General features: G+C 37.2%; 1 protein-coding gene across 5 annotated transcripts in view; it reads left to right on the top strand.

The window, feature by feature from the left end:
* The first annotated feature begins 292 nt into the window (after positions 1–292).
* The window catches only part of bbs5 (Bardet-Biedl syndrome 5), a 65,056-nt gene continuing 50,399 nt past the window's right edge, over positions 293–14,949 (top strand). For 4 of the 5 annotated variants that reach the window (XM_059966639.1, XM_059966641.1, XM_059966638.1 and 1 more), the window contains exons 1-2: positions 293–444; positions 7,357–7,439. In XM_059966639.1, the coding sequence (XP_059822622.1) occupies positions 383–444; positions 7,357–7,439 (145 nt within the window). In that variant the 5' untranslated portion in view covers positions 293–382. Of the gene's footprint in view, positions 445–7,356; positions 7,440–9,678; positions 13,708–14,949 lie in introns of those variants that run through there. The other variant, XM_059966637.1, reaches the window with a different exon arrangement.

Raw genomic sequence — 14,949 nt, 5'->3', positions numbered from 1 at the left:
GCCATTCCTCACACAGTCCTGTCTGGTGTTTCCCTATCATTTTCAATGTTTTGTTTAGTGCACAGTGCCCCAGCCTTAATCTAGTCCACACAGTTTCCTCTCTTCTGTGTCTACTGCCTATCCTAGTACCTGTAACTCTCTTTTGTATTTGATATAAATGCCTCCCTTTCCCCTCTCTGTCCTATCTTTCTTGCTACACTTGGATTTAGCACTGGCATGGCAGCTCCGGACTGGGCTGCTGTTATCCTTGCTCTGCTCGAAGCCGAGCCAGTTTCCGGAGGTGACGTCACGACGGTGGTTGCCAGGGTGACGTCGCGACGGTGGTTGCCAGGGTGACGCCGGGCAGGGTGCTGATCAGAGTTGCCGTCGGCGTCCCGGAGCCATGGTGCCCGTGCTAGACGCGCTGTGGGAGGACAGAGATGTTCGCTTTGACATTTCGCTTCAGTGAGTATCCGAAGCATTCCTTGTTGAGGCCTACTGCTCCCTTTCCGCCTCTGGTCTGTCGTGGGGTCTCACACGACCCGTCCTAACTGGCAGTCTGGAGCCCTCGGGACACTTCTTCATGTCCCTGCTTCAGAGAGCAGAACAGAAGTCAGAACCGACAAAACAAACAGATATTTTCAAATAAAAAACCAAAGTAAATCAAGCAGCATCAAAGCGAGAAATATCGGTATTGTTTTTAATTTCTTACGACCCTGCCCTCACCGTGATAATGTACTAAAATGGAAAATGCTAGAAACGTTCCAGAATCTTTGTAGGAGGAGGGGAAAACGAGTGTGAAAGGGAAATGATATATTGGTGTTTAGTATGTCCTAATTTCAGTCCTGAAGTGAAGGCCCCTTGCGTGATCGTGCAGCTCCTTTGGTGACACCGTGTGGGGTATTGTGTACTGTACTTGCGCTCGAACCCATGCCAGTTTCCGGAGTACAGAAAAGAGGATTTGTCAGGCTGATGTATCAGAATTAGTTTTAATATCTCCGGCATATGTAATGAAATGTGTTAACTTTACGACAGCAGTACAAAGAAATACATGATAAATATAGACAAAAAACTGAGTTACATTAAATATATACAGTATATTATATATACACACACACACACACACACACACACACACATATACACGTATTAGTTAAAATAAGTAGTGATTTAAAAAAAAACAATAAACTAGTGAGGAAATGTTCATGAGTTCAATGTCCATTCAGAAATCAGGTGGCAGAGGGGAAGAAGCTGTTTTTGAGTCACTTGAGTGTGTGCCTTCAGGCTTCTGAACTTCTTTCCTGACGGTAACAAGGAGAAGAGGGCATGTTCTGATCCTGAGGATCCTTAATGATGGACACTGTCTTTCTAAGGCACCGCGCCTTCAAGATGTCTTGGATACCACAGAGGCCAGTACCCATGATGGAGTTGACTAAATTTTTGCAGCTGACTTCAGTCTTGTTCTGTAGCTTTTTGATCAGGACTGTAGGAAGTAAATGCTGAGCTATAGTCAATAAATAGCATACTGTAGGTATTTTCATTGTTCAGGTGATCCAAGGCTGTGTGGAGAGCCATTGAGATCATGTCTGCTGTAGACCTATTGTGGCGACAGGCAAATTCCTGTGGGTCCAGGTTCTTCCCGAGACAGGTGTTGATTCCAGCCATGACCAGATTTAGGCCCAGCAGGCTAGGAGGTGTTGGTTCAAAACTTAGCTAGTTCAGGGGTTTCAGTCTTGAGGGATAAGTAATTTAGGATTAGTATGAGAATGTTCTTCTCTCAGAGAGTGGTGAATCTATGGAACTCTCTGCCCTGGAAGGTTCTGCTGTTGAACGAAAGCATTAGTTCTAATCTTTCCTTTGTAGATGCTGTATAATCCATTAATTATTAACAGTATCTCCAGCTGTATTATTTTGATTTTGTGTTTGGAATGGTTAATCTCTCCTCAGAGGAGATCTTTCAGTCTGGGGCTTTGTCAAGGGGACCCATCAGTGTATGGCTTAATGAGGCAATCTCTACGCTTCAGGACTGTTTTGAACAGACCACTGGCAGATGTTCAAGGAGATCACCACAAACCTGAGTAGGCATAGACCTTGAAGAATGTGCCCCATCCGTCATCGGCTACAATAGTAGGTGTGTAGATGACACTGGTACCTCAAGAAGGGTTATTTCAGAGTCCAGCCAGAAGCCCTGGCTAACACGCAGATGCACTCCCCGCTAATACCTCGGATGCTTCCTTCAAGTCTGGTGACAGAACAGCCCTCCGAACAGCCAGGGAAAACCTCATTTTAGGCATCAATAGGGCAAGGACTGCCAATGCACAAAAATTCAGGAACACTTGTCTGATAATGATCACTGCAGACATCCCACCTCTCCCGGAAGTTCCGGGAGTCTCCTGCATATTGATAGCAGCTCCCTGATGCCAGAAAATTATATACAATATCCTGGAAATTGATTTTTTGAGAGTGAGCGATAAGTGTGAGGTGCTACATTTTGGTAGGAATAATCAAAATAGGACATGCATGGTAAATGGTAGGGCATTGAAGAATGCAGTAGAATAGAGTGATCTAGAAATAATGGTGCATAGTTCCCTGAAGGTGGAATCTCATGTGGATAGGGTGGTGAAGAAAGCTTTTGGTATGCTGGCCTTTATAAATCAGGGCATTGAGTATAGGAGTTGGGATGTAAAGTTAAAATTGTACAAGGCATTGGTAAGGCCAAATTTGTATTGTGTACAGTTCTGGTCACCGAATTATAGGAAAGATATCAACAAAATAGAGAGAGTACAGAGAAGATTTACTAGAATGTTACCCGGGTTTCAGCACCTAAGTTACAGGGAAAGGTTGAACAAGTTAGGTCTTTATTCTTTGGAGTGTAGAAGGTTGAGGGGGGACTTGATAGAGGTATTTAAAATTATGAGGGGGATAGATAGAGTTGACGTGGATAGGCTTTTTCCATTGAGTGTAGGGGAGATTCAAACAGGAGGACATGAGTTGAGAGTTAAGGGGCAAAAGTTTTAAGGGTAATACAAGGGGGAATTTCTTTACTCAGAGAGTGGTAGGTGTGTGGAATGAGCTTCCAGTAGAAGTGGTAGAGGCAGGTTCGTTATTGTCATTTAAAGTAAAATTGGATAGGTATATGGGCAGGAAAGGAATGAGGGTTAGGGGCTGATTGCGGGCCAGTGGGTCTAGGTGAGAGTAAGCGTTCGGCATGGACTAAAAGGGCCGAGATGGCCTGTTTCTGTGCTGTAATTGTTATATGGTTATATGGGATAATTGTGTTGAACACCAAGCTCTAATCAGTTAACAAAAGTTTGATGTATGAGTTCATGTCATCCAGATTATCCAAGGCAGATTGAAGAACCAGAGAAATTACCTGTCTTGTATTTGTGGTGGTAGACAAATTGAAGCAAATCTTGGTCATTTCTGACTGTGAGACTATAAGACATTGGAACAAAATTAGGCCATTTTTCCCATAGATTTGCTCTGCCATTTAATAATGGCTACTTTTTTTTTCCCTCTCAGCTCCATTTTACTTTCACCTTATTACATTTGACACCCTTATTAATCAAGAACCTATCAACATCCACTTTAAATATGTCCAATGACTTGGCCTCCACATCAATCTGGGCAGTGGTTCCACAGATTCACCACTCTCTGGCTAAATAAATTTCAACTAATTTCTGTTTTAAAGAGATGTCCTTTCATTCTGAGGCTGTGCCCTCTGGTTTTTGATTCTCCACTGCTGGTGATAATCACTATATCCACTCCGTCCAGGTATTTCACTATTCGGTAGGTTTCAATGAGATGATCAGAATTAACATCTCACTAACAAACGAAACACAGGCATTGTTTAGTGGTGAATGTTTAGACCACTGCTCTACTCTCTCAACGCTCAGGACTGCATGAGTAGATACAGTTCAAACACCATCCATTAATTTGCTGATGACACAGCTGTTGTTGATAGAGATGGTGATGAGCAGGCATATTGGAGTGCGATAGATCAGTTAGTTGTGTAGTGTTGGAAAATAACCTTGCACTCAATATAAGTAAAACCATGGAACTGATTGTAGACTTCAGGAAGGGAGAGTCAAGAGAATTCACACCTGTCATCATCGAGGGACCAGCAGAGGAAAAGGTGAGCAGCTTCAAGTTCTAGGGCATCAATTTTCATAAGATCTATCCTGGGCCCAACATACTAATGCAATCATGAAGAAGGCATACCAATGGTTATATTTCATGATAAAGTTGAGGAGAATTGGTATGTCATCAAGCACTCTATATAACCATATAACAATTACAGCATGGAAACAGGCCATCTCAGCCCTTCTAGTCCATGCCGAATACTTACTCTCACCTAGTCCCACTGACCCACACTCAGCCCATAATCCTCCATTCATTTCCTGTCCACTCTAGCAAATTTTTATGGATATATCATGGAGGTTTTTCTGACTGTTGCCTCAATACCTGGCATGGAGGCTCTAATCTGTCTTCCACAGTGAAAATGGGTGGAAAATACTTCTCAGTTCATCTGCCATTTCTTTGTTCCTGATTACGACAATGCCATTGCCAGTTCACTATTGCCTCTCTTGTACTCTTTTATATTTCTGAAAGAACTTTTGATATCCCCTTTCACATTATTGGTCAACTTACCTTAATCTTGTTCGCCTTTATTGCTTTTTACTTGTTCTATGTTTATTTTTATGTCTCCAACTTCCTGCTAATTCTCTTTGCATAGTTCTCTTTGATTTCCCTTGTCAATCAAAGAAACCTTGTCCTCTCTTTAGAATTCTTCTTCTTTCGAATGAAAGGTTCTGCCTCTTCTGAATTACTTCTAGAAAGTCCTGCCACTGCTGTTCTGCTGCCATCCATATTTAAATTTACTGATGATACCACTGTTGTTGGCCAAATCAAAGGTGGTAATGAATTGGTATAAAGGAAGGAGATTGAAAATCTAGTGAATGGTGCCACAACAACAACCTTTCATTCAACTTAAGCAAAAAGAAAGAGCTGATTATTGACTACAGGAGGAACAAAGAGGATGTCTTGGGCCAGTACTCATTAGTGGATCAAAGGTGGAAAGGATCAGTAACTTTAAATTCCTGAGAGTTAACGTATCAGAGGGTCTGTCTTGGGACCAGTACATAAGTGCCATCATAAAGAAGACACAGCAGCACCTCTACTTCTTTTGAAGTTTTTGAAGATACTGCATGTCATCTAACACTTTGAAAACTTATGTAGTTGAACAGTGGAGAGTATCCTGACTGTTTGCATAACGGCCTAGTGTGGAAGCACCAATGCTGGAGTTTAGAAAGGCCTACAGAAAATGGTGGATACAGTCCAATTAATCACAGGCAAAGCCCTCTCTACCACCGAGCACATCTTAAGAGAGCTGCCACAAGAAAGCAGCATATCTCATGAAGGACCTCAATCATCCAGGCCACATTCTCTTCTCGCTGCCAACATTAGGAAGCAGGTATGGGAGCCACAGGTCCCACAACCATGTTCAAGAATAATTATTAATGACCCTTCAAACATCAGGCTCCTGAATCAACATGAATAACCTCAGCTCTTGATTCCATAACCTGTGGACTCATTTCAAAGTGTCTACAACCCATGTTCTCAGTATAATTTATTCACTTTTTTTGTATATGCACAGTTTGTCATCTTTTGCATATGGGTTGGTTGACAGCCTTTGTGTGTAGTTTTCCAGTGATGACTCTATTGCGTTTCTTATATTTACTGTGTATGCCTGCAAGAAAATGTATTTCAGGGCAGTATATGGTGACATATATATACTTTAATAATAAATTTGCTTTGCTAGGATCTCTTTCCAGTCAACTTTGGTCAGGTCCTCCGTCATTCTTCTTTACTTAACTGTAATACTGATAATCTGATTTTAGCTTCTTTCTCTGAAATTGCAGGGTGAATTCGTTCATGTTATGATCACTACTTCCTAAAGGTTCCTTTAATTCTGTAGTGAAATGTGGTTCATTGCACAACACCAAATCCAGAGTTGCCTTTTCCACAGTGGGCTCAATCACCAGCTGCTTTAGACAGCCATCTCATAGGTATTCCACAAATTCCTTGGGATCCAATCCAGATTGATCTTCCCAGTCTACTTGCATAGTGAAGTCCTCTATGACCACGGTAACATTGCCTTTCTTATGTGCCATTTCTGTATCCTGTTGTAACTTGTACCCCACATCATAGCTACTGTTCAGAACCCGTATATAATTCCCACCAGTGTCTTCTTACCCTTGTAATTTCTTAACTCTACCCACAAGGATTCAATATTTTCTGTTTCTATATCACTTCTTGCTAAGGATTTGATTTCACTTTTTACCAGCAGAACCACCTTACTCTCTCTGCTTACCCCTTTTCAATAGGATGCATATCCTTGAATGTTTACCTTCCAATTGTGATCTTCTTTCAGCCATGACTCTGTGATGCCCACAAGATCATACCTGCCATTTTCTAACTCTTCTGCTCTTCTACCCTGTTTTGTATACAGCAATCATTCAAGTATAATTCATTTAGTCCTGTACTCACCATCCCTCTTCTCAAATTTGTTTCCATATCACCTGAAGTTAAATATTTATCCTCTTCTTAACTTCCTGTCTTATTTTTTTTATTCTGGAGACGTGGGCTTTTTTTCTGGATGCTGGATCACACTTGAGGCAGGAGCTGATTCATGTTATAACCAACGTCTCTAAGTACTTCATTATGGTTGATGAAGTACCATACAGTAGTTATTAAGGCAGGGCACCAGTACAATAGATATCTTTATGAAGCAGGTGGGAACGTCCAGTAGAGAGGTACTACAGTCAGTTAGTCTACGCGGATCTTTAGTATTCAGTGAGATTATTCCTTCTGAGCCAGACACCTTCATGGATTCATCCTTCTGAAGAATGCCCTGGTGTTATCCTCAAAGACTGAAACTGTCTGACCTCATTGATAATGTCTGTTATGATTTAAGGAGTATTCTTCCTTTCCAAGCATCCCTCTAACAGCCCTAAGTTTTATTTTAGTGACACAGCATGGAGTAGGCCCTTCTGGCCCTTTGAACCACACCACCCCAGCAACTCCTTTACAAACCCGATTAACCGTGACCTCATTACAGGACAATTTACAATGACCAATTAACCTAGCTGGTATTCTTTAGGTAGGTGCAAAGAGGTAATTTTGTTGATCATTATCCATTTCGATGTTCAAAGAGATCAGAAAAGTGCACTGCCCAACACAATAGTATCATGACACTCTTCAGCAAATCTTCTGAAAGTCTACAAGATTATTTTTCTGTGGTTCTCATCTCTTTGTTTGGTTCTTTAGTGTTGTGTTCATTGAATTAGAAATGATTAATATTTGTTTTGTTTTTAGACAAATGAAGATGAGATCTGGAGAGGTCCTAATTGACTGTTTGGACGCCATTGAAGATACCAAAGGAAATAATGGGGAAAAAGGTAGGGAGTAAATACACATCTAATGATACATTAGAAATAAGGTGTTTGTCTCAAACCAATGACATGTACTTGTAATGTACATATAGAAGTACATTGACCTAAATTATAGATTCTGTAACATGAAATGAGCTGTACCTTTGCCTTTTGGATCTATGTTCATGCCAGCAACTAATGGAATTATACAATCATATTTCACTATTATTTTGGAGTTTTAAAAGTGTGATCTTTCAATAAGTGAATTATGTATGTGAAATTGGGAGCTATTTATTTCTTTCTATGATTGTAAGGATTACATTTTTTTTGAGAAGTTATTTTGGAGTCAGCGGGAGGCGCTCATGGAGTGAGTACTGTTTTAGATTCGCTCCATAACCTTTACTTTTTTTAACCTTTGATCACCCTTATCCAACTTATTTTTAACTACACCAAAAAACTCTTGCTATGTTTTTTGGACTTATCGTTAAGAGTTTATTGTGAATTTTTGAAGATATCCAAACAGAAATGGCTCTTAGATCTAAAGGACGAGAACCTGGGCGCAACCCGAACGGTAATGGAAAGAAGCAAGCTCATCCGCAATGCACTGAATTAACTTATGAACTGTTTATGGAGGTTTTGGATAAAAAATTTGATGAACTACAACAAATTTTTAAACAAGATATAAAGGCTTTTCAAGATTATATGGTTAAGACGGATTCAGTAATTAACCAGCAGCAAGATCTTATCGCATCTCTGCAAGAAGAAGCTCGGAAACGAGATTTGACAATTGAAAAATTGCAACAGGATTTAATTTCGACCACTAAATTGGTGGAAACTCTTAAAGCCAAGAGTGTCGACTTTGAGAATCGGTCCAGAAGACAGAACCTACGTATACTTGGTCTCCCAGACGGCATAGAAAAAGATGACCCTTCAAAATATTTTGCTTAACTTTTAAAAGATGCGTTTCCGTCGGTTTTTCCAAATAACCCTCCGTTACTTGATCGCGCACATAGAATATGGCGTCGATCATCGAGTGCTCCAGCTAAACCTTCGGTTGTAATTGTCCGGTTTCATTATGTACACGACAAAGAACAACTTATTCGTGTGGCTTGGCGGGTAGGAATGGTTAAATTTCAAGATTACTATTTCCGTTTGGTTGAAGATTTTAGTCCTGAAGTTATGAGGAAAAGGCTTCTTTTTAAACCTCTGATGTCTGAATGTTATGAGAAAAATCTAAAACCTGCGCTCTTATACCCTGCAAAGCTTAGAATCTCTCCGCCAAATGCTCCACGCCAGGTTTTCCTTTCTACATCTGAAGCAAGAAGTTATCTGGAGGAGAACTTCCCTACTGATACAGACACTAATCTCTAATAAATGAGTGATTCTGATTGTGTAAGATGGTTTTCGATTCCTCAAACCAGATTTAGTCTCCGGTTATTGGTGTAGGTTTATCCTATACTTTATATGTAAGTTAAAGTGTGTTTTCATCATATTAATCGCTCTGTTTTATACACTTTAACCAATATACTATATTCTTGACTATTATTTTTGTTCCTTCGAAGGTGTATTTTTAACCCTTCAAAAGTGAATTCTTTTTTTATTAAGATGGTGGTTTTTTGAAAAATATTTTTTTGGTTTTGTTTAAGATGGCAGTATTTTTTTTCTCTCTTGTCTTCTTCCTACAATGCATCGCTTATCATAGTTTAAATATTTTTTGTTTTGTGTGGGTTATAACCCGATTTATAAGCTTTTAGTGATTATATTCTTTTTTTTTTACAACTAAGTATATTAAGAAGTGTGGTTTTAGTATAGTGATCATAATTTTTAAGGTCGGGGTGGTTTTTTTTATATATATCCTTTATATACGGAGTGGTCTTCTGCTGATATGGGGGTAGAATTAGTCTGATCTTTTCCTTTTTCTAGCCACAATTTGGCTTTTTCTTGTCTTTTTCTTGTGGGGGTGGGGGATGGTCTGTTTTCTAATTTTATTTTTCTTTTACTAGTTTGTTTTAGTTTTTTCATTTGGGCTGTTTTTGAACTTCAAATATGTCTACGATGTCGTCACTTCCGGGTCCGCTCTTTATTTTTGTTCCTCTTCCGGCTGCATGAGTTTATAATCTGGTTAACCCTTTTTATACCAAAGGGTTGATTTTAGAATTATGGCTCAGACCATTAATTTTGTGTCTTGGAATAAACCATCCGATTAAACGAAAGAAGATTTTCAAAGTATTCCAAAGACTTAATGCTCATATTATTTTTGTTCCAGAACTCATGTGAGGAAGGAGGACAAATATCGCTTTTTTAGGTCTTGGCGGGGTCAACAGTATCATTCGAATTCGATTGCCAAAGTAAAGGGAGTTTCAATTTTTATTGACTCCTCTATTGCATTTGTTCAACACGATATCTTTTTGGATCAGAATGGTAGATTTTTGTTAATTACGGGTTTACTTTGTAATAAAAAGGTTGCTATGGTTAATGTTTATGCTCCAAATGTGGATTGTCCTGATTTTTTTAAGTCCTTATTTACTAATCTAAATGAATATAAGTTAATAATGGGTAGTGACTTTAATTGTTGTTTAAATCCTTTGATGGATAAATCTTTATCTATTCAGACTTTACCCAATAAGTCAGCCACTTGTATTAACTCCTTTTTGTCTGATAATGGAGTTTTTGATATTTGGAGATTTCAGCATCCTAACGATAAAGAGTTTTCTTTTTTCTCACATGTTTATCATTCTTATTCGAGAATTGATTATTTTTTTATTGACTCTTGTTTTATTCCATCGGTAATCGGTTGTAATTATGATATTATAGCTATCTCTGACCATGCTCCATTAAAACTTTCTATTAAATTTACGGATACAGCTTCTAATGTTAGACAGTGGCGATTTGACTCTACCTTATTACAAGATCCGGACTTTATTAAATTTATGAAGGAACGGACTGATTTCTTCTTTTCAACTAATTCCACGGGTGATATTTCTTGCGGAACACTTTGGGACACTTTTAAAGTGTATATACATGGACAGATTATCTCTTACTCCGTTGGTTTGAGAAAACACATTAAGAAGGAAACTCTTTTATTGGTCAATAAAATTAAAGAGATTGACAAGAAATATTCAATCACTCCTAGTAAGGAGCTTTACAAACAAAGGGTTGAACTTCAAACGGAACATAGTTTATTACTTACATCTCCGATTGAAAATCAATTAATGAAAACTAGATCTGATTTTTATATACATAGTGATAAATCAGGTAAACTGTTAGCTAGTCAGTTGAAGAGTGCTTTGGTTAATCGTCAAATCACTAAGATTCATCAGCAGAATGGGGATTTGACAGTTAACCATGATGAGATAAATAAGTAATTTCAAGACTTTTATACCTCCCTGTATCAATCCCCACAGGATCGTAATACCATGTGTGATTTTCTTGGGAAATTGAATTTTCCAAAATTATCATCCGATGATCTTTCAATATTAGATACTCCTATTACGGATGCAGAAATCAAAGGGGTTATTTCCTCAATGAATTCTGGGAAAGCACCAGGTCCTGTTGGGTATACAGTAGAATTTTTAAAATGTTTTTCCGCTACTCTTTCTCCTTGGTTATGCAGGGTTTTTGAGGAAGTGATTAGTTTGGGGAATTTGCCTCAATCTTTTTATAGAGCTTCTATTTCTTTAATACTGAAGAAAGATAAAGACCCTACTGACTGTGCATCCTATAGACCAATATCTTTATTGAATGTAGACTCCAAGATCTTTTCCAAGTTACTGGCATCCAGGTTGGAGAAGGTTTTACCCCAAATTATTTCGGAAGATCAAACCGGTTTTATTAAAAATCGCTATTCTTTTTTCAATGATAGGAGATTACTGAATATTGTTTACACTCCATCACATAGCTCTTCAGAATGTGTTATTTCATTAGATGTGGAGAAAGCATTTGATTGAGTTGAATGGCCTTACTTATTTAATGTGTTGGAGAAGTTTAATTTTAGTCCGACATTCATTTCCTGGATTAAACTGATTTATCACACTCCAGTAGCCTCAGTGTTTACTAATAATCAAAGATCTTCCTTTTTTTGTTTATTTCGGGGCACTGGAGAAGGCTGTCCTCTTAGCCCATTACTATTTAACATTGCTTTAGAAGCCTTGGCAATTGCCATCAGAGAATCACAAGATATTTCGGGTATTAATCATGGGACAGATATTCATAAGTTATCTTTGTATGCAGATTATTTATTATTATTCATTTCTAACCCTGAGAAATCTATTCCAGCAGTTCTTTCATCGTTGGCTCAATTTAGTGAGTTTTCTGGGTTTAAGTTAAATCTTAATAAGAGTGAATTGTTTCCTTTCAATAGACAGGTCCCAATTTATGGAAATTTACCTTTTAAATTAGTTAATGACTCTTTTATTTACTTAGGGATTAAAATCACAAAAAATCATAAAGAATTATTTAGGTTTAATTTTTTACCCTTAATTGATCAGATTAAAGGTATGTTTACTAAGTGGTCACCATTATCTTTATCTCTGATAGGTAGGATTAATGCTATTAAGATGGTTATTTTACCTAAGTTTTTATATATTTTTTCAAGCGGTACCAATTTTTATTCCGAAATCTTTTTTAATGTTGATTCAAAAATTTCCTCATATATATGGCAGAATAAAAATCCCAGGTTAGCTAAAATACATTTACAGAAGACAAAGAACGAAGGTGGGTTAGCATTACCTAATTTCAGATTTTATTATTGGGCAGTTAATATTAGATATTTGTTATGTTGGTTGAAAGATTGGGATGGATCTTCTGGCCCTCATTGGGTGAGTTTGGAAATTAAATCGGTACCAGGTTATGCTCTGGGTTCTATTTTAGGGACTTCTCTCCCTTTTGCTCTTTCTAAATTGCTGAAACAAATTGACAACCTGATAGTTAAACATACTTTACGTATATGGTTTCAATTTCAGAAATTTTTCGGGTTGACTCAATTCGTTTTAAATATTCCTATTGTATCTAATTGCTTTTTCCACCCTTCTATTATAGATCAAGCTTATTCGGCTTGGAAAACTAAGGGATTATTAAGATTTTCTGATTTATTTTTGGACAATTGTTTTATGTCTTTTGAGCAATTATCTAATAAATATAATTTGCCTAGATTTCATTTTTTTAGATATTTACAGATTAGGCATTTTTTAAATACTGTACTTCCTACGTTTCCAAATTTTGTGTCTTCAGATATTTTGGAGAGTTTGTTTGAATTAAATCCTTTTCAAAAAGGGCTTATATCAAAACTTTATAATATAATTATGAAGATACATTCAGAGCCCCTTTATAAGACAAAAAATGATTGGGAAAGGGAGCTTAATCTTATTATTCCTATTGAGAATTGGGATAGAATTCTTCAATTAGTTAATACATTTTCTATATGTGCCAAACATTCATTAATACAATTTAAGGTTGTACATAGGGCCCATATATCCAAGGATAAATTAGCTCACTTTTATTCTTATAGAAATCCTATTTGTGATAGATGTCAATTTGAAACTGCGTCTTTAACTCATATATTTTGGTCATGTCCGCTTTTGAAAAAATATTGGAAAGATATTTTTGATATTATCTCTATGGTATTGAACATCGATTTACAACCCCATCCTATTACCGCAATTTTTGGTTTACCAATGATGGACTTACTGCATTTATCTTCTTCCGCCTGTCGAATGATTGCATTTCTCACTCTGATGGCTAGAAGATCTATTTTGCTGAATTGGAAGGAAATTAATCCTCCCACTGTATTTCATTGGTTTTCTCAAACTATGTTATGTTTAAATTTAGAAAAAATTAGAAGTGGTGTATTTGATGCTTCTATTAAGTTTGAAAAGATATGGAGACCATTTATTCAATATTTTCATATGATGTAATATGACCTTGTTCCAGGCTTATTTACTTTTCCAGCTTTAATCTTATTTATGTTGAGAGGATCGGAGTTGATGACACTGATGATTATGTATTCTTGTGAGATATTATAGACAGCCCTTTTTTTTCCTTTTCTAGTTTTTCTTTCTTTTCTTTTTTTGCTTTTTTTTCTTTATTAGCTATTAGATTAGTAGTTTAGTTATTTTTGCATTTTTTTCTTTTTTCTGTGTTTTTTTATGTTATATATTATGAAATACCTAGATTTACCTTGTTCATACAGATACTGTATGGTTCATGTTTTGGGAAAACTCATTTATATTGTAATCATTGCTTATGTATTCTTTCATGTGCAATGGGAATTTGTATGTTTGTAATCCCTTTATTAATATATCAATTGTATTTTGTACATATTATTAATGATAATAAAAAGATTGAAAAAGGAAGAGAAGTTATTTTAATCTCAGTTCTCACTGCTTACATGTTCTGAGTGAGGTAACGTTCATCCCTGGTGGGCAAAAAAAAACTACAGAGTAAAATTTCAAAACCTTATCAGAAGTTTTGAACAAAAAAGGTAATTTATTTGGAAAATGGCAAAATACATGGAATAGAACACACTGTTGAGGTTGTTGTTTTTCCGTTGAATTGGAATTGGCACTGATACATTAAAGCAGATATGAATGAAATGTTCTGTTTATTGCAAAAGCATCTTAAATTAGGATAACTTTGCTTCTGATAAAATGGGAATGCCCATTAATATGTAAAGAAAGATTTCCATTCGTTGACTCAGATACACCTTTTGTGGCCTTAAGCCATACAGAATTGTCTCCACCAAAGTATCTAATACTACACCTTTCATTGGGCTTTTTCCATTGACAATCTTAAATCCATATTGGGACTGTTTTTCATAATGCTGGGATTCATGTTCAAGATTGTTTAGTGTCATTTCCTGTAAAGGAGAACAAAATAATTCCTGTAAAGTGTAAAGGAGAACAAAATAATCGTTATTCCAGATGATGCAGCATTAAAAAAACACTAATAAGATAAAGTACACAATAGTACTAATAAAAACATCGTAAATATAAATACATAAGTTAGCTTATGTACATAGATTGATTTTATGTTCACAAAGTGATGCTAGGCACAGGAGTGCTTGTATGTAAGGTGACTGACAAGAAACGAAGTGGTGATTGGGGGTGTGGAGGGGTGGATTAGTGAGTGGAGATGTAGATGAGCTGTACTGCTTGGGGAAGTAACTGCTTTTTGAGTATGGTGGTCCTGATGTGGATGCTACATAGCCTCGTCCCTGATGGGAGTGGGACAAATAGTCCATGCGCAGGGTGGGCGGGATCTTTTGTGACGTTATTGGCCCTTTCAAAATAGAGCTTAAAACTGGATCTTCACTATGACTCAAAACTTAGTCACTAATTACTACTTTATAAATACAAGGTTCAAGAGGAGCAGCCATTGTGGGGGTGGCCTTCGTGTGAGTAAGCCAGTGTTAGAGTGGGATGTTCAGTCTTTGACTCAGGCTTCAGCAAATGCTGTAGCTAGATTTTTTTTCATTTAGCTTTTCTTCCTTATTGCATAGTTAGAGCAGTGGGGATGTCAAGCAGGATAGTGGAATGCTGCT

The sequence above is a fragment of the Hypanus sabinus genome, chromosome 4, assembly GCF_030144855.1.
Source record: "Hypanus sabinus isolate sHypSab1 chromosome 4, sHypSab1.hap1, whole genome shotgun sequence".
NCBI lineage: Eukaryota > Metazoa > Chordata > Chondrichthyes > Myliobatiformes > Dasyatidae > Hypanus > Hypanus sabinus.
This window is presented reverse-complemented; position numbering and strand designations above follow the sequence as displayed.